This window comes from Vicugna pacos, chromosome 1 (assembly GCF_048564905.1).
Source record: "Vicugna pacos chromosome 1, VicPac4, whole genome shotgun sequence".
Taxonomy (NCBI): domain Eukaryota; kingdom Metazoa; phylum Chordata; class Mammalia; order Artiodactyla; family Camelidae; genus Vicugna; species Vicugna pacos.
In genome coordinates, this window is record NC_132987.1 from 83,047,827 (window position 1) to 83,068,797 (window position 20,971).

Here is a 20,971-nt window from a genome sequence, read left to right on the forward strand (position 1 = left end):
CTTACTACAGAGCATACATTTTCCTTTAAATACATCTTTGCCCACATTGGTTTTGATCTATGGAGTTCTCACTGCAAGTAATTTTCAAGTAATTTGTACTCTGCCTTTTAATTTCCTTTCTAACAATGGTGTTTTAAAATTTGTAACTGGATAACATTTTGGCTATTCTTTTGTGGTACACTTCTAGTTTTATTGCATTATGGTCATGAACTATGTCCTGTGTAACTTTTATTTTAGAAAACATATAAGTTTTTCTACGTGGCCTAATAAATGGTCAGTTTTTGAAGCACTCCATGGATATTTGAAAATTATTTTTATTATCTATTTTCTGTCTACAAACAAAATTATACACACACATATATATAAAAGTCAAGTTTATTATTTTATTTTTTTTGTCTACTTGATTTTCAATTTCTGGTACAGCTGCATTAAACTCTCTCCCTATAATACTGGTTTGGTCAGCAAACCCCTGTATTTCCAATAACTGTTGCTTATGCATTTCAATAGTGTCTTTTTAGGGGAAGAAAGAATTAAAGTATAGATAATTTTGGAGTCTTTTTAAACTCAACATAAAAACATGTTCCTTTCCATCTAATCTGAGTCTTTGTCTCTCAACAGTGTTACTTTAACCCATTTGACTATATTAATAGTTTATATAAAACAAAAAATTAAATCCCTATCTTTCACCAAACACAAACATAAATTTTAGGTGCACTGAAGACCTAAATGTAAACACAAACATTAAAAGCCTTCAGAAGAAAATATAGGAGACTATCATTGTGACTTTAGCATAGCAAAGAATGTTTTTTAAGTACCAATTATAGATGAAAAGATCGATACCCGGACTGCATTATAAATTAAAATTTGAGCACGACAAAACATATGAAACACCAAGCAAACAACAGCTACACACTGGAGGGAAGATATCTGCAACTTACATAACCAATAAGGAATCACTAACCAATTAGAATATATAACCAATGAGAATTTTAAATTAAGTCTCTCTAAAATATGTACTTTCTAGCATTGGATATTTTCATTTGGGGAGAGAATAAAAGTAAATGTATGGGTTTGCTGTTATTACAGTCAAATTAATTAGTCAAATTTTTTTAGACTCTGAAAAGCACAAACATTTCAAGTTAGACATAAGAATTTACAAAGGGCCATATGCAAGATGACTAGGAGCTCATGGTGGACACTAGACTAGGGGAGAGAACTGAAAATTGGTACTGCTAGATGATGACTCTGCCAATTACATAAAATATCCCAAGGACAGATCTATAGGGTAAATTTGAGCCTGTGAGTACCATACCACTAGTAAAAATGGGCAAAAATGTGACTACATATTTTTTAAGGTATTTTGAAGTTTAAAACTGAACCACTTTACTAGCTAGATTTTTGTTAGTAGACAGATTAATGTACACAGTCACAGCATTTCAATTCTGCTACCCTCCAAAGGGTTTTTGAAAAGAAGGAAAGGGGGTAAAAAACAAAGAAATCATCTCTATGGCCTAGAACAGTAGAGGTGAGATTACCATAATTTGTCAGAGATCAAACATACTCAACCACAAATTAATCAGTGTGAAACTAAGTGAACATTACTTCTCCCTTAATGGATTCTAAGTTATTAACTCCATGAATTTGAGTGCATTTCTTAATGTCACATAGTATGAGACCTACTTTTCGAGGTGTTGAGCAAGATCTGAAGTTCGGCCTGTTCATTCAGATTTAGTTTGTCCACGTTTGTATTTAGAAGTATGGAACCAGAAACCAGAGAATTGCTAGTTCCTATGAGAAGGAAAAAAGTAGAATTTTATAAAAGTCTACATTTTCATCACTAGAATAGAGCATTTTATTCACAGTTGGTAGCAGAATGCTCTCTGCTATTACAGGAATGGGAAACAAGATAGCTCACCTTTCAGCACAGTGAAGAGAACACCTGCAGGCCCCACAGCACCTTGTGAAGAGAAATTAACAGATTGTATTGCTATATTAGGTTGCACCACTGATGTGGTGTTGCCCAAAGACACGGAATACATCTCCATTTGCTCAATAAGCCTGCATAGAATAAAACACAACAAAATATTCTAGAGATCCGTCATAAAACTGGTTGTGTGTGTTTCACATTCCAGTAGAAAGGCATGACCACAGAACTCACGCAATCACAACAACATTGGCACAATCCCCTGAAAAGAACTGATTTTCTTTTCTAGAGTCTTGTTTTGTTATATGCTCCTTTTTCTTAAGTTCTGGTGGACTGTCCCCACTGAAGGGTACCTTGGACATAGATGCTAGAAAGCTGGAGTTCAAGAATGACAGATTTCCCAATGGGAATAGTCTTTATTACACTATTCTTCCCACGAAAGGATGACGTTGCCACCCACCATTGGCCAGGCATACGATTCTTATTTCTCCAGCGGTGAGACTCAATTTCCACTTCGTCAACTCCCTCCTCTCACCCAAACCCCTTGGGTTCCCAAGCATCTCCTGTAAGTTCATACGGAACTATGGGAGAGCAGAGCTCTGAGCTATGCTGCAGGTTTTCATAGCATTACTTTCTACTCTGGATAAGTTCAAAGATGTATTAGATGGAAGACAGGGACTGGGGGCAGGGTCTGTTAATTTGGTGTTCTCCAAAGATGAGTCCTAAGACTGTTTCTTTTTCTTGTTTCCCATAAAAAAATTTGTACTCTTTCTGTACTTGACAAAACAAAATATCTCTATGATAACTGGTTCAATCTAGTTTTCCCAGAAATGAAAGAATTTCATTAAAATGTAACGGTTCTTATTATGCCTTTTTGCTTCATCTCTTTTAAGAAATAGATGTTACAGTCTAATTGAAGCCCCCTTTGTAATCCTTCTGATCTCATCTTATTCCCTCCCCAAAGTGCAGATAGTTTTCAAGAAGAATGAGAGCTACTGAGTCATCACATTGGGATTATTATTATCACTGGTTTTCGCTTCATGTGAAATATAACAAAGCTCTGTTCAACAACTAAAAAAAAGTGATTGTTCTTTATTCTAAATCTTTATTTCTGCCACTAAAATATCTTTCTCCTTTCCCAAGGGAGACTTTTTTAAAGAGCTATATTTTTAAATAAAGATCACTTCATATATGTGATAATAATTCATATGGAAACAGTCAAGTCAGCTTCTCTATTTCAAAGGTTTTCCTTTGAAAAGGTTTTCAGTACATCATTTTCTATAATTTTCAGCAACTCATACTTTGTATTTCCCACTTAATGAATAACAATCATACTCTAGAGCTGCTTTCAACAGGAGGAATACCTAACAAAACTCCAATCTGCTAACAACACAATTCATGCATTCATTCAACCAACAGTATCTGTTGAGCACCTACTAAGAGGTCAGTACCCATGAAACACTGAGGATACTAAGGGGAGCTCCCTCAGACATTTGAAGGCTAAAAACCTGCTAGATATATAGGGGTGTTTGCCACTTTTAAAGGGTTGCTCTAGCCACAGTCACTTCTAAGGCCATTTTTCCTTCCTCCTTTTATCATACTTGATTAGATCACAGGCGCATGCCTGTCTCTGAGTTCCCAATCTGGAGGCCAGAAATGTAAGCAAATCCTTTTGAAAACAAGACTGGCATCTTGCCAGGTTTTTGACCTAGAAATGTCTTTCTCAAGGACCTGGGAACCATCTCTTTGAAATGGAAACACCAAGAGAGTTAGCGCCCCTATGGCCCACTTTCCGTAGGAGGGTAGGAGCTTAATTAACTTCGGTGGGTGGGCACCTTGCTCCAAGTTGCAAAACTACCCTTTTCCTTTCATAAAGATATGAGAGTTTGTTTTCCCTCTGGTAAAGTCAATTAGCTAACACAAACGGCCACCTCAATTACCAGGTTAACATAGGATAAACTATGTATTAGAAGTAGAGCTGTCAAGCTCTCTTAATTAAGGACTAGTTATTGTCTATCTGAGAACATGTTTGTAATGAGTTGCATCTGCTTGGCTACATAAAGAGATCAGACTCCTCTCTGTCTTTGCAGGCGCTCAGGGGTTTGCCTGTGCTGCGTGTCACATTTAATGCCTTTAATGGTTTAATGCCTACCCAATCAGTGTTTTCTTTCTCTACTGTCTTTGTAGGGAGCATTTCTGGGTTGAGAGAAGATTTTGTTTTTAAGTATATCTCCCCAATATCATGATCAGGCTTAAATTATGAGAGAGCAGAAACTGTAAGTCAAGATGAGACATACATGTTTATTGAGTCATGTTAATGATAAAGACAACTGCTAACCTCCTTTTTTAGGACTTACTACGGATAAGTCAGATATTATGCCAGTGGTATATATGATCTCATTTGAGCATCACAAGACTCCCACTGAAGTGAGTGCCCAAACTGCTCCCATATTACATGGAAGAATCTGAGGCTCTTCAGAGAGATATGAAGTAATTTGGTTGCTGCATGTAGCCACTAAACAACAATGCTAAGGTTTGAACCCAGAACTGACTCCAACAGCCACAACTGTTACATTATCCCAGAGGGAAGACCCACAAACTGCTCTACTGAGACCTTCAAAGCTGCCTTGGATGCCCCACTACACCCCTGCTCCAGGGTCCGTGGGGCCCACCTGTATTATGATCCTGTTCTTAGGTTCCCATGAGATTTCATTTGCCTCTTTACAATAAATCCCTTTTGGTTAAGGTAACTTAAGTGGGTGTAGTGTAAGCAAAGAAACATGCTGGAACAGAAATGCAAAAGAAATGTGCAAGGTGAATGTACAAGGTGGCCAATCCTAAGGAAACAGTTTAAGTATAAATATAAAACCAAAAGTAATCTACAACATAGGAATCGAAAAGAAAGAAAGCAGATAGAATTGCATCCTTGTTTGTTTGTTTGTTTTTTCAATGTAGCCTTGGGAAAGCTAAAGAAAGCTTAATCAAAATATACCAAGATCTCAGTAAGTGCTGAGCTGGGTGAGAATGGATGGGGGTCGGGCGGGGGCTGTCACCATGTCTTGCAAAGTTATGCTGTTATTTGCAGCTCCATGCACGGAATCAGGAGTTGGAAGGGCTCCCACTGTGCATGCAGTTGTCTCTGGGCCATGACAAACTAAGGCTGGGAAAACAAGACCTACTCTAAATCATCCCAGTTATGCTTTATCTCCCAGGCCACAGTCACCCCTGGAATGAGGAGTTAACATTTAGCACTCCATCTAGTAACTGAAGATCACCAAAGCTTTAGTCTGCATTTCAGAGTAGTCAGCCATTTAGTGCATCCATGAGAGAAATAAAGACATCTCTCCGTTAACGCTTTAACCTAGGAAAGGAAACAGCATTTTGTTCGATTTTCTTTCCAAATTGGAAGTGGGCTTACGTTGCAAAGGAATCTTCATTATCAGCAGCAGCAGCTCTTTGAAAAACACCTTCGCTGGCATCTAGAATTTGACTCACTGTTGTTACAGCAACTATTTTTGCCTGCCAGAAGAAGGCACCGATCAGAGAAGACACGTATCATCATCATCATCCCAATAGTTATCATGCACTATTATGGCATCAAGTAGCACCATTGTACGGTAATCTGGAGGTGTTTGTCAAAACCAAAGGCTTAGTTTTTAACCCACGTAAGATGGCAGAGAGAATAAAGATGCAGCACAGTGAATGAGTCAACTAGGTTTGGGTCTCTGAATTTGACCTCACAGAAAAGTCTTTTGCAGAACCTTCCCCCCACCCCAGCCCCAAGAACACAAAAGCAGATGCTGAGATACAGAAGCAGAAACAAAATAAGAAGAGCGCAGGGCTCTTCAAACCATTATAGTCCGCAGTACTCAGTGAAACGTATTAGTTAGACTTAGTGTAACTATTATATTTAGTACCTTTTAGACTTAGTAAAATTATTTCTAGTTTTCTTGTAATTAAAAATTTAGGAGTACATCAGAGAGGATCTCTTGGCATTTGATTACAGTTTAACTGTCTTCTTTTGGAGGTACTGATACCCTTCTGTCCTTACAGGCTAACCCTTCCAAAAATTCTACATTTGGCGGTCATTATTTTTCTTCAATTCCATTTTTATTAACTTGTGATTTGAATCCCACTTTCTTTCTATAGGACCTAGGGTAACAAAAATAATTTTTTGAAATAAGACTTTTAAAGGGAATAGAAGAAAGGAGTGGATAGTTTCAGGCCATGCTGATACCCAGCTAGGAGACACTGGGTCATTCCATATAGGTGTTTTACAGCCCTGCTAGATCAGTACCCAAGCTGTGCCAATTGGTAAATGCTGACTGTAGTTTTTATTTTCAGGTACCAGCGTTTAACAAGTTATGGTATCAGAACTGTAAACTACAGTTAATGTTTTTGGAAAGCCAAAACCAAAATGCAAATATGTTTAGCAGAAAGGGATCACAGTTTAAAATAGTGTGTTCCAAAGTGAGTTTCTTAGAACTCTAGTTACTTGGAGTTGAGTAGTGATTGTTGAGGTCAATTGCAGTTGATAAACATTAATAAAGTGAAATAGACTTGTTCAGAAGATTTAGCTTTCCAGAAGACTTAACAGATCGATTTTCCAAAAGACTTTAACCTCCCAGAAGATTTAACTTAATGATGACCATTGTAACTATCCTAAAAGAGAATATCTGGACAAGAAGCCCTTTTATATTTCTTTGAGTATCTCTCAGAAAGAGTGCTCTGCAAGATGGTTTTAAGCAACCTAAACTATGCCCAAGTCCATACTGTGGAATAAGGACTGGAGTTTGGGATGTCTTTCTTTCTTCCCCTCCCCCTTTTTAAAACCATGTGAGTTTTACCTCAGGTAAAGCATTTCTGGATGCATTAAAAATCTGTCCGGCCACTCTAGTAGCAGAAGTGATGTTCTCAGGAGTTAATTTACTGGCATCAGATGTTAAAATCTGGGTTTCATCAGAAATATTTTGCGATTGTGTTGCAATGTTGACTATCTGTTAAAAAAAACAAAAAGCCCTAACTTTATACAAGTATATCTTAACACTTTGCAAGCAACTTCAGATGAATAAACTGGAATTTAGGTGATCCTCCATCTCCTGAACATCACGTGCACTGGGTTTTTCAAATTTGCTTCTTTCCTTGCATAAAGGACAAAGTACATGCAGGCCAGTGGCTTCCCAGCCCTTACTACCTGTCAGAATTAAGACAGGTTGTCTTAACTAGACCACTGCTCCTCAAGGTGTGATCCGTGGACCAGTGATGGCCGACTGCTGATTACAGGTTCCATCCGGAGATAAGCACAGAACCTGAGAGAAAGTGGTCTGAAACTTACATTAACAATTCTATGCTGTTTCATCTAATAACTTTTAAAACTGGATTTGCATTTTATATATTACTTTTCATTTCATTTTCCTAATAATTCATTTTTATGTATTTTGCAAAATTGTGGTCTGCGATGGGTTGGAAATTTTTCAGTTGGCTTTTCAGCACAGAGAATTTGGGAAGCACAGACTTAGCAAACTTTTCCAAGTACCACTTGGTCTCCCGGGCTCTGGGTGGTGAAGCTAAAACACGTTAATCCACATTGTCTTCAGTGGAGCCAAGGGTCAATGCGTGTGTGTCTGTGTGGCTTAGTTTTCACTAGGTGGCAGTATCACTTCAAAAATCAAATCAAGGTCACAGGCTAACCATGCCCAGGGAAGGGTCACAAGCAATATCCAATCAGTAGATAGAAACAACGTTCTCATTCAACAGCCATGTGTTAGGCACTTTGCTGGATGTTTTATAGGTGTTATCAAATCTTATACATGCATTCAGTAAGTGCTCAATAATTAGTGTGATTAGCTGTATTATCTATAATATGGGAAGAAACATCTAACTCACAGAAATTGTACAAGGACTAAATGGGATAACATATGTAACCAGCACCCAGAAGGACCACAGAAAGATAAATTTCCTTCTCCTCCCTTTCCTTGGCCCCAGGTATTAGTAATTCCTCGCATTTGCATTTGGGGATATCCTTAGTCACAATAATTTAATTGGCATGAAAACATATTTAGTCAGATGTATTTCCCACTTCATCTGCTTGTGGATACAGCTCTGAGACCAGCATCAGATTCTGGACTTTCCTGTGACAAAAGATCTGTGGTCATAGTTTGTCTCTCTTTATTCTGATCCAGTAGACTATCAGAATCCCTTCCTTTTGGTCTCAAATGTCAAGGACCTATTTTCCATCAAAACTTCAGTGGTCTACAAATATGAGGCCATTTAAAATATGCTATAGATTATCATTTGCTGAACTCTGCTGAACCAACATGTCCAGCTGTCCCTTTTCACAAACAGGTATCAGCTTAAAAAAATAAGAATGGTTTTAGTTACTACTTCTTGTTATTTCTAATTGGAGAGTTTTTAAAGCATTAATTTGACCATCAGATATCTAAAGAACAGAGAACCTGTACAGAGTCTGAACTTCTTCCCCTTATCCATCTCACAAACCATACGGCATACCTGATTTTCCAGAGTTTTCAGATTTACATCGCAATTTCCTACTGTCACATTTTGTAATTCTATCTCTCCGTATTCATTAAGACTGCACAGCCGGGTTGCCATTGGACTGCCCGCTTCAATAAAAAGAAGAAGGGCAGAGGGATAAATTAGGAGTATGGGACTAACAGATACATATATACACATGTATAAACATATATACATATATAAACAACAAGCACCTTCTGTATAGCACAGGGAACTATATTCAGTATCTTGTAATGAGCTATAATAGAAAGGAATCCAAAAAAGCATATACATAAATACATATACATATATATATAACCAAAGCATTTTGCTGTACACCTGAAACTAACACAGTTTTGTGAACCAATTATGTTTCAATTTAAAAAAAAGGAAAAAATAAAGACAACGTTTGCAAAGATGGGCACAGAAACCACCCGCTCCAGTACACACTTCTTTCTCAGTATTATTTTACGTTACTCCTTAAATGTACATTATTCCATTAAAATGTTATTTTACATTTACTCCTCCCATCAAGAGGTGAAGTATATTCCTTCACTTCCTGAATTTAGGCTGTCCTTACAACTTGCTCTGACCAACAAAATGTGGCAGAAATGACACTGTATGAGTTTCAAAACCTAGATCCTCAAGAAGACTTGAAGTTTTGGCTTTCACCCTCTTTGAACACTATCCTGAGACCATCATATAAGGAAGCAGGTCTAATCTACTAGAGGATGAGAGGCCACGTGGAGGAGAATTGAAGCCCTCCAGCCAACAGCCAGCACCAGTGCCGCATGTGAGTGAGTCTTGGACCTTCCAGCACAGTCCAGCTGCCACAGTCAACCCACAGGACTATGAGAAATCTCAATCTTTATTGTTTTAAGCCAGTAGGTTTGGAGTGATTTGATACAAAGCAATGGCAAAGTAAATCAGACAGTTACTACAAGAATATTTTAGGCAGACACCACCTGTCTTGATTTTTAAATCTGGAATTCAGTAGACCAGCTGACTATTTCCTTCCTTTGAAGTCTGCAAGGAAGAACTAGGGATGTAAGGACTTTGACCTGGATGCAGTGGTGGATATTAGGCTGAGAGACCAGGAACAATACGGAAAATTCCTACTAGATATTGAATTACATGTTGATGTTTCCTTCTTTATCCAACTCTTGGCAACACGTGAAAGGCAAAGAGTTCTAGTGTATTGCAGTATCCACTCAATATGTGTTTGGCTCTTAATAAACCCTTGTTGAATCATTGGGTTTGTTTCCTAGGATTATCACCTGAGCCTCCCTACCTCGATGTCCTCCTATGGTTAATACTTAAGGGGCTGTTAATAGATAAAATCACCTCCAGCTGTCATTAGCGGGACAGCTGATCAGCAGGTGAATTTTCCTCAGGACCAGCATTGGGTAGCTGCTTCACAGGGCAACAGCTAGAAATACTGAAACCAGAGATTGCTTCCACAGCACTTAAAGTAGAAGGTTACAGTCACTCTTATATGATGGCTTCACCTCTACTCTATGGCATAATGAAAATTTCAAACATATATGTAGGATGTTATTTTTTTATGTGGCCATAGTTCAAATGCATCTTTTCCTCTATATTAACAAGTATGAACCTGCCTACTTAAAATCGTTGAAAAGTATTTTGGTCATTTGCTATATAAAACCAAATTGTTAGAAGTAATTATTAACATAAAACTAAAAGCAAATCTGCTGATATTTGGAATCTATATATTTTATGGGCTCAATCTGAAATTCAAAGTTATGTATAATACACATTTTCATAATAGTTACTCAGAAAAGAAAAATAAACAACCAAATGAAAGTGATTCTCTTGTCCCAAAAAGTAATATCTATCAAATAAGTATGATGTCCTTTGATGGGTATATTACTGGTTCCTGAGTCAGTAGCACACAGTAACTTTTTGTAGCCATATCTATTTTGTAAAGTATGATGAAATATTTAAAACATATAAAACATATAAAAATTAAGACAACAGCTATCTATGGACATACCACACAGTGTAGGGAGTAAGTACCAATAGAGCTGAAGCCCCCCTTTTACCTCCTGAGCTTTTATGAAGAGGCTGGAAGGACCTATGTAAAAGTAGAACCAGGAATACTTAAGTAAGCATGATATATGCGGGCAGAGGCAATTTAGGCTCTGCAAATAGAACGCTGATCCAAATAACCTCAGAATAAATAAGGTAAAGAAGAAACAGCAGTACATGTAATTTATTTAGTGTTTCAAAGAACCCCTGACACACACAGAAATAAATATCTCAATAAAACATTTCCCCAGGGTCATTCTGACAGAAGTTCTGTCAAACACTTGTATAAATGACCTAGAATTAGCTGTGCTGTTGAGATATCTGGTTCTGCAGGGAGTGGATGATGACCCGCAGGAAGACGTGAGAGGTAGGAGGATTGGTCAGCTGAAAGTCAATGCAAACAAAGAACTGCTAAAACATTTAGGGAAAAATCATATGGCATCACGGGCTCTAAGCTGTCAGGAAAGGGATCCATGAATTTAAAGGGGTACTCTCAGAAGACATTACTCAGTTTGGCATTAAAATCATACATGTCATCAAAATCCTGGATATCATCAGGGAGCATATTAGTATCAGAAAATAGCATTTGCTCCTTTATTCTTTATTCTCTATGCAAGCAAAGTTGTCATGTTTCAGGAAAGGTATGATGAAGCTGAGACTGTTCCAAGATAGATAACTAAAATGATCAAAGAGATGAAGGGCTACTGACTGTGCACAGACTTAACTGCATCTCCACCGAGGATGAAGTCTCAAAGTAGATATGGGGTGAACCTACAGTTTTGCTAATCTTTAAAACTGAGATAAATTACACACCTCAAAGAGCAGATCTTAACCTGATCAAACCCCAGAAGATAAAGTAAGACAAACCAACTGAAGAAGAATTCAAAGGAATTTACTACTGATTTATATATTTCAGTTTTTAGGAAAATTGGAATTATGTGAGGTAACACCCAAAACTTTGAACATCACCATCCTGAAAGGGAGCCAAGCCCTTCCACAAAATCTTCCTTGATGCCTTCTCTAGGGATGATAGGAATGACCCAGCACAGCAATTCACATGCCTAAACAGAGGAGATGTTTGGAAAAACACATACCATTTACAGTGCTTGTGTCACATGTTTGCAAGGAAAATCCGTATCTTCCCACAGGGATTCTGTCAAAAGTAAAACTCCCATAGGTACTGTTTTCACAGAAATTAACTATAACAGAAAGAAAAAATGCTTTTCATCATAAATTCATCATTAATCAAAAATGTTTCATTATAAATTTTCATCACTTTCCTTTTACAAATTTCAAACCAGATAAAAGTCAAAGTTCCAAACCTATCCACATAATTTGAAAGGTAATAGAAAGCTTAAAGGACTCACTGACAAGCCAGGAACTACATATTTTCTTATATAGTTAAGTTACTACCATTTCAATAACCAGTATGTTAGATAACAAGTTTCAAATAAAATGCACACAGTGTACAACTTAGTAGAGGTGGGATGTGATCACTAATGCATCAGAAAGGATAGGAGCTCAGATTAGTTGAAATCTTGAAAATTAAAGATAAAGAGCCTACAGTGGCAAAGGGCAGCATGATGATGTGGGTTAAAGCAAAAAGCCAGTGATGGGGTATATGGGAGACACTGGCTGGTCAGAGTGTAGGAAATTATAGGGGCGAGTTTCTAGGGCTCTGAATCCTAAGCAGGCAGCAGGAGGTGTGTAATGTGTTGTGGAGCACACTGCAGATCAAGAAGCGGCTTTGAACGTTGATTCTGAGATACCACTGACTGAAGTCAAACCACTTTAATAACATTTTTTCAAGAGAAAGAAACCACTAATTTAATAACGTTTCTTCAAGAGAAAGAAAAGACAAGAATTTCATCTAAGCATATACTTGAATAGAAAGATGCATCTTGATTTCAGAAAAGTTAAACATGTTAGAATAGTGACATTTGAAGTGGGGTAATACAGCATATCACCAACTGAAAGGACCTCAGAAAATCATATTATCCATTGCCCTGTAGCAGACACTGCAGCCAGAAGGAAAAGCAACTATGAGTTTACAGAGAAACTTGACAGATGTTAAAGAGACAAGGTGTATTGAACATACAGGTAAATAGCACAAGAAGAAAACTCAGCTTTTACTATTGAGCTAATAAACAAATCTTAAATTCATTATCATTATGCCCATTGTTACTATAATCATTAATGGAAGTTTCAAAAAGCTTTGCTGCTGTCCTTATTAACACGGAAGTCACCTAAACCTCGAACCCTCGTATTATCCCAAGTAACTTACTCATTGTACATCTCAGTCCTTTCCAGTCTTCTGGACAAATGCATCTGCCATTTTCCCAGGTTCCACCATTTCTGCAGAATTCTATAGGGATGCTTGTTTGAGTAGTCAGTGTTTCTAAAGAAACAATAAATAACAGAATAGTATATGAACTGGTTGATTAGTTTCTCCTTTGGGGTCTGTGGCCTTTAATTTCTTTATGTAACATCATTACTTCAAGTACCACAGCTGAATAAATAGTCTTTGTAGTATCACCAAAAAACATATATATTGAGAATCTACACAAGTTATACAATGCTTACTAGATGTTATGCATACCAAAAAAAACTATGTTTGAAAGACACAACACCTTGCCCAAGGAGATTAGAATCCACTGAAGGAAAAAGAAGATTATATAGATGATATAGATAGATTAGACAGATAGATGGATGGATGGATGGATGGATGGATAGATAGACAGATACCAACCAAGTCAACATGCAGATTTCTAAGCGCTATAAGAACACAGAAGAGGGGTGAGAAGACAAAGGTAACCTATTCAGGGAAGTCTTTCCAGAAGAGGTGGCATCTACATCAGATTTTTAGACTAAATCTAGAAAAGCCAGATAAAGTGGGTGGCTCCAAGTAGGCAGGATACCAAGAGCAAAAACACAAAAACACGGAAAGTTCTAATGTGTCCAAGGAACAGAGAAAAGTTGAACGCATCAGAGCATTTTTTCTACGTGGAGCAACAGCAGGTCGGTCATAAACTGGATTGTGAACAGCTTTATAAACCAAGCCAGAAAGATGTAATCCTCCAGGAGCGTAGAGAGAACTTAAAACAAGGGCGTAACATAACAAGGAATGATTTTAAGGAAGATTTCAAAAGTAATACGGGCTTTTGGGACAAAATTCAGGAGGCAAAGAAGACCAGCTAAATGAGAACCTGATCTAAAACAGTAGCTCTAAGGAAATTAGGTGTCAGGCGATTCAGGAAGCCCACCTGAGACAGTTTGGTGCTAGTGACTAGATATTTTGAGTTGGAGACACTGGGGACTCCAAATTGGAAGACAGGGTGGATGGTGAACAAATTAACTAAGCTTAAAAATACAGGAGGCAGAGTTTCAGTTCCAATAATAATGGAGTATATTGTATCATATTAACCCTCCCACAGATAACAATTTTAAACTCTGGACAAATATAAAAAATATCTACTTGAGGACATTGGACAGCAATAAAAAGCAAACAGAAAGTGAAGGCTATTCCAAGTTTACACAGTCTTTCTAGTAAGGGCACTACCCACCCTGTATAGCAGGAGTGGCTGAAACTGGCAGAAAGCCACAGTCTTAACAGGTCGAGGTACGACAGGAAGACTGTTTAGGGCCACTAGACACTTGATGCTAAAAGGAAATATCCCAGAATGGAGGGAGCCATACAGAGGGGAGGCCAAATTCTGTGTGTAAATTCCCATCAAATCTGGAGAGGAAATAAAAGCATTAAAAAAATAAATAAACAGAGCTTCTGGGACACGTGGGACACTATCAAGCAGCCTAACCTATAAGCAAATTGAGCTCTAGAAAGAGAGAAGAGAAGGAATAGGGCAGATAAAATATCTGAAGAAATAACGATCAAAGCTTCTCAGACTTGGTTAAGAACTTTAACTAACAGAACCAAGAAGCTCAGCAAAGCACAGACAATAAACACAGGGACAACCGCACTTAGACACATCATGATCAGACTCATAAATCTCAAAGATAAGGAGAAAATCCTAAAAGCAACTGGCTCCCGGCCCAGACAGTTTTACTGATGAACCAAGGAAGAAATAATACCAATCTTATAAAAACTCTTTCAGAAAACAGAGAAAGGGAGAAACTTTCCAAATGATTTCACAGTGCCAAGATAACCCTGATACCACAATCTGACAAAAACATTACAAGAAAAGAAAATTACAGACCAATAAACCTCATTTACACAGATGCAAAAATATTTTTGAAATAGTAGCATATCAAATCCAGCAATATACAATACTGACAATTCATCATGACCTAGTGAGATTTATCCCAGGAGCACAAAGTAGGTTTAACAATAGAAAGTCAATTCATTTAATTCATCATATGACAGAATAAAGGGGAAAGACTATATGATTATTTCAATAATCTATATGATTATTTCAATAATCATAAATTCAAAAAAGATTTCAATAAAGGGGGGCAAACAGCATCTGCTGTATTTTTTAAACTCTCAGCAAACAAGGACAAAAGGGACATAAAAATCATCTATGAAGAATCTACCACTAACATCATACTTAACAGTGCACTATTGAATGCTTTCCCCCATTGAGACTGACAGAGAAGAGTTTAATATAACTGCTGTAACCAAATTTATGGTTACCAAAGGGGAACATGGGGTTGGGGATAAATTAGGAGTTTGGCATTAGCAGATACAAACTACTATATAAAAAATAGATAAACAGCAAGATCCTACTGTCCCAGCACAGGGAACTATATTCAATAGCTTGTAATAACCTGTAATGAAAAAGGACATATATGCATATAACTGAATAACTATGCTGTACTTATGAAACTAACACAACATTGTAAATCAACTATGCTTCAATAAATATATATATGAACAAAAACAAGGAAAAAATAACTGCTATAACCACTTTTATGCAACATTGTACTGAAGATGCTCACCAGTGCTATAGGCAAGAAAGAGAAATATAGAGCATAAAGTTAAAAAAGGAAGAAATAGAACTATCTTTTATTGCAGATGACAACATCAAATACATAGAAAACTTTAGGTGTCTCCAAAAAGCTACCAGAATTAATAAATAAATTTAGTAAGGCTGCATGATACAAAATAAACAAAATTATATTCATTTCCACACACCAGCACCAAAAAATGGAAAATAAAATTGTTCAATCATTTCCATTTAAATTAGCTTAAAAGTCATAAAATCTTTGGAAATAAATTTAACAAAATATGTGCAAGATCTCATTACTGAAAGAAATTTTTAAAAGCTCTAATTAGTGGAAATATATACCATGTACATATGAAAGGCTCAAATAAAAATTGAGGGAGTTTGTCACCAGTAGATCTGCCTTGTAAGAATTGTTAAAGGAAGTTATTCAGAAAGAAGGAAATGATATAGGTCAGAAACTTGGATTTACATAAGAAAAGAAGAGCACTAGCGAAGGAATAAATGAAGGTAAAATAAAATCTTACAGTTTTTTTACTCTTAATTTATCTAACAGATAACAATTTGTTCAAAATAATAGTCACAATGACATATGAGGAAATTATAGCTTGCAGATAAATGAAATGAACTACCAAAAAATGTTACAAAGAAAGAGAAGGAGGAATTGGGAATACCCTGTTACAAGGTACTGGCATTACTCATTAGGTCATATGTTGTTATTAGAAAGTGAACTCAGATTAATTGTAAATGTACACTGACTGCAAATTCTAGGGCAAACACTAAATTCTTTGAAGAATAAATGGCATTACAAAAGGAGAGAAATGGAATCATATAAAATGCTCAATTAAAACCATAAAAGGCAGAAAAAGATAATGGCAATGGAAGAAACAAAGAAAAGAACAATTAAAACAGTTACAAATATGGTAGTTATTAATTCAATATATCAATAACCACTTTAAATGGAAATGATAGAAATATACCAATTATAAGACATAGACTATAAGGTCAGATAAAAAATAAGACCCAACTATATATTGCCTATAAGAAGCCCATTTTAAATGAAAAGAAACTAATAGATTTAAAGTAAAGTTATGGAGAAAGATATATCATACTAATACTAACCAAGAGAAAGTTGGAGAAGCTATACTAATTTCAGACAAAGCAGACTTTTTTTATTGAAGTACAGTCAATTACAATGTGTCGATTTCTGGTGTGCAGCACAATGTCTCAGTCATGCATATACATACATATATTCATTTTCATATTCAAAGCAGACATTAGAGCAAGGAAAATTATGAAGAATAAAAAGGAACATTATATAATATTAAAGGGACCAATTCTCCAAGAAGAACTAACCATCCTTACTATGTATGTGTCTAACAATAGAGTGTCAAAATAAGTGAGGCAAAAACTGATAGAACTGCAAGAAAAAAAAGACAAGTCTTCTACTGTAGTTGGAGACTTAAACACCCCTCTATTAATAACTGACAGATTGAGCAACCAGAAAATTAGTAAGGATGTAGTTGAACTGAACAGCACCATGAATCAACTACATCTAATTGACATTTATAGTACATTTCACCCAAAGGTATCATAATACACATTCTTCTCAAGCTCACATGGAGTATTTACCAAGATAAACTAAATTCTGGGCCATAAAATACATCTTCACAAATGTAAAATGATAGAAATCATACAAAGTATTCTCTCTAACCAAAATGAAATTAAAGTAGAAATCAATAACAGAAAGATAACTGGATTATCTCCAAGTATCTGTAGATTAAACAATACACTTCTAAATAACATGTGGGTTAAAGAAGTCTCAAGAGAAATTTTTAAAATATTTTAATTAAATGAAAATTAAAGTGAGATACAGTGAAAGAAATGCTTAAAGGGAAATTTATAGTATTCAATGCATGAATTAGAAAAGAGGAAAGGTCACAACATTGTAAAATGACTATAACTCAATAAAAAATGTTAAAAAAGAAAAGAAGAAAGATCTAAGATAAACCATCTAAGGTTCCACCTTAGGAAACTAGAAAGAAGATCAAATTAAGTCTAAAGGAAAAGTAAGAATACAAGTAATCTTTTAAAATCAGGGCAGAAATCAATGAAGTTGGAAAGACAAAATTAATAGAGAAAAGTAATGGAACTAAAAGCTAGTTACTTGAAAAAAATCACTAAAATTGATATATCTCTAGCCAGTCTAACCATGAAAAAGAGAGAAGGCACAAATTGCTAATATTATATATGAAAGAAGGGTCATCACTACTGATCCCATGAAAAGAATAATAAAGGAATATTGTTAATAGGCATATGCCCACAAATTTGATCACCTATATGAAATGGACCAATTTCTTTAAGGACACAACCTACCAAACTCATACAAGGAGAAAAACGTCATCTGAATAGGTTTATATTGATAAAGAAACCAAATCAATAATTAATAACCTTTCAAAACAGAAAGCACTAGGTCCAGATGGGTTCGTTGGTGAATTCTATCAAACATTTAAGAAAGAAATGATATCAATCTTGTACCCTCTTCCAGAAAATAGAAGCAGAAGTAGCACTTCCTAGCTCATTTTATGAGGCTGGCATTACTCTAATACCAAAATCAGACAAAGCCATTACAAGAAAGGAAAATTATATATCAATATCTCTCATGAATATAAATGCAAAAATCCTCAAAATGCATTCAAAATTTATCAACTTGAATCCAACAGTGTATACAAAGAATTATACACCATGATGAATTGGGACTTATCCCAGTTGTGCAAGTCTGTTTCAACACTGGAAAATCAACTAATGTAATTTATTAGATCAACAGGCTAATGAAAAAACCACATGATCATATCAATAGACACAGAAAAAGCCTTTAACAAAATTCAACCCAAATTCATGATTAAAAAAAAAAAAAGCCCCTTAGCAAAGAAGGGATATAGAGAAACCGCATCAACTTGTTACAGAATATCTACATAAAACTTACAGCCAACCTCATATTAACATTGAGAACTTAGATGCCTTCCTCTAAGGTTGAGAACATGGCAAAAATGTCTCTTCTCACTACTCCTACTCAACATTATACTGCATCAACTTATGCAATAAGGTACGAAAAACAAAAAGATACTCAGTTTGGGAGGGAAAAAAATTAAAGTCTTTATTCATGATTGTCTACACAGAAAATCCCAAAGATTTTCACACACACACACACCAAAAAAATAAAAACAAACACAAAAACAGCAACAACTCAAAAACCTCTTGGAACTAGTGAGTAATTATAGCATGATTTTGACATACATGATCAATATGCAAAAGTACACTGCTTCTCTATATATTAGCAATGAGCTACTGGATTTATATCTTAAAACACAGTACCATTTACATGAGCGCACACGAAAAAAAAAGAAAAGAAAAAGAAAAACATATATAAGTATAAATCTAACAGATATGTATATAATCTATATGAAGAAAATTACAAACTTCCAATAAAAGAAATCAAAAGAAGCTCTACATAAATGGAGAGATATTCCATGCTCACAGATAGGAAGACTAACTATTGTTTAGATTATCAATTTTTCACAACTTGATCTATAGATTCAATGTAATTCCAATCAAAATTCCAGCAAATAATTTTGTGGACAACAACAAAATGATTCTAAAGTTTATATGGACATGCAAAAGTTCCAGAATAGCCAACACAATTAAAGAAGAACAAAGCTCAAGTTCTGACGATATGTGATTTCAAGACACCCTAAAAGCTATAGTAATCAAGACAGTATGCTATTGGCAAAAGAAGAAACAAATAGATCAATAGAACAGAACAGCCTATAAACAGACCACACAGATATGGTCAATTGATCTTTGACAAATGAGCAAGGGCAGTTCAATGGAGAAAGGACTGTCTTTTCAATAAACGTTGCTGGAAAAATTAGACAACTACATGTAAAAAAAGAAAGTCCAGATTCAGACTTACAGCTTTCACAAAAAAACTCAAAGTGGGTCATAGATCTAAATGTAAAATGCAAAACTATCAAACTTCTAGAAGATAACACAGGAGAAAATCTAGGTGACCTTGGGTTTGATGATAACTTTTTAGATAGAACACCAAAAGTACAATTCATGAAGGAACTGATAGTTTGGACTTCATTAAAATGAAAAACTTCTGCTCTGCAAAAGACGTTGTTAAGAGAATGCAAAGAGAAGCCACAGAACGAGAGAAAATCTTTCTAGAAAAAACATGTAGACAATTATTGCTTTCTTCCCCTTAGAAGATATGGACAGGTCTGTGAGGTAGTTCAAAAGATACCTTCTATGGCCCATTCTCTCAAATGTAAATAGGGAGAAAATATTTCTAAATCACATATCTGACAAAGGGCTGGTATCCAAAATACACAAAGAACTCTTAAAGACCCAACAATAAGAAAACACCAGCCCAATTAAAAAGTGGGCAAAGCATACGAACAGACATCTCTCCAAAGAAGATATACAAATGGTAAATAAGCATATGAAAAGATGTTCAACATCACATGCCACTAGAGAACTGCAAATGTAATCAACAATGAGATAACATACTTTCTGATTCTAATTACATACTAAAATCCAAAACACCGTCAACACCAAATGCTGGCCAGGATGTGGAGCGACAGGAACTCTCATTCTTTGCTGATGGGAATGCAAAATGGCATAGGCAGTTTCTTACAAAGCTACACACAGTTCTACCATGCAATTCAGCAATTGTGCTCCCAGGTAACTACCCAAATAAATGAAAACAAAATGCTGAATGTGAATGTTTATAGCAGATATATATACAATCACCAAAACCTAGAAGCAAACAAGATGTCCTTCAATAGGTGAATGGATTAAAAAAAAAAACAAAAAACCCTGTAGTGTATCCATACAATGAAATATTATTGTCATAAAAAGAAATGTTATGATGCCCCCCAAAGATATAGATGAATCTTAAATACATTTAACTAAGCAAAATGAGCCAGTCAGAAAAGGATACATCCTATATGATTCCAGATGTTATTCTGGAAAAGGCAAATCTATAGAGATTGTAAAAACATCAGGGGTTGGGGAAGGGAGGAATGACTATGTGACACACAGTGGATTTTTAGGGCACTGAACTAGTCTGCATGATACTGTAACAGTGAATAAGACTGAATCTGATCAACTACTTAATTAATAAAAATGTATCAACATTGGTTCATTCTCGTAACAAAAGCAACAAACTAATGCAAAATATTAATGGTAAGAGGAACTGGAGGGGGAGGAGTGATGAGAGAGGGAGTAACTAAGAACTCTGTACTTTCTGCTACTTTTTCTGTAAACCTAAACTGCTCTAAAAATAGTCTAATAGTTAAGAAATATAAGATATGGATCCTGATTTCAAAGAGCTTACAATCTAGCAAGAGAAATTTAATTGTAATTGCTATGTGACAGACTTTTCTATGTAACCAAAGAAATATGCAAATATTTTTAAATTATAAGACTTCAAATGCACAAAGTATAGAAAACAATAAAA

General features: G+C 35.7%; 2 protein-coding genes across 3 annotated transcripts in view; both read right to left on the reverse strand.

The window, feature by feature from the left end:
- Window positions 1–20,971, reverse strand: part of LNP1 (leukemia NUP98 fusion partner 1) — a 311,204-nt gene that overhangs the window by 129,534 nt on the left and 160,699 nt on the right. The window lies entirely within an intron of this gene.
- Window positions 1–20,971, reverse strand: part of ADGRG7 (adhesion G protein-coupled receptor G7) — a 59,025-nt gene that overhangs the window by 24,843 nt on the left and 13,211 nt on the right. The window contains exons 3-9 of one of the 2 annotated variants that reach the window (XM_072969016.1): window positions 12,771–12,862; window positions 11,581–11,685; window positions 8,435–8,547; window positions 6,772–6,921; window positions 5,343–5,443; window positions 1,916–2,058; window positions 1,681–1,788 (exon numbers count right to left, since the gene is read on the reverse strand). In XM_072969016.1, coding sequence (XP_072825117.1) covers window positions 1,681–1,788; window positions 1,916–2,058; window positions 5,343–5,443; window positions 6,772–6,921; window positions 8,435–8,547; window positions 11,581–11,685; window positions 12,771–12,862 — 812 coding nt within the window. Of the gene's footprint in view, window positions 1–1,680; window positions 1,789–1,915; window positions 2,059–5,342; window positions 5,444–6,771; window positions 6,922–8,434; window positions 8,548–11,580; window positions 11,686–12,770; window positions 12,885–20,971 lie in introns of both variants that reach the window. The other variant, XM_006208043.4, reaches the window with a different exon arrangement.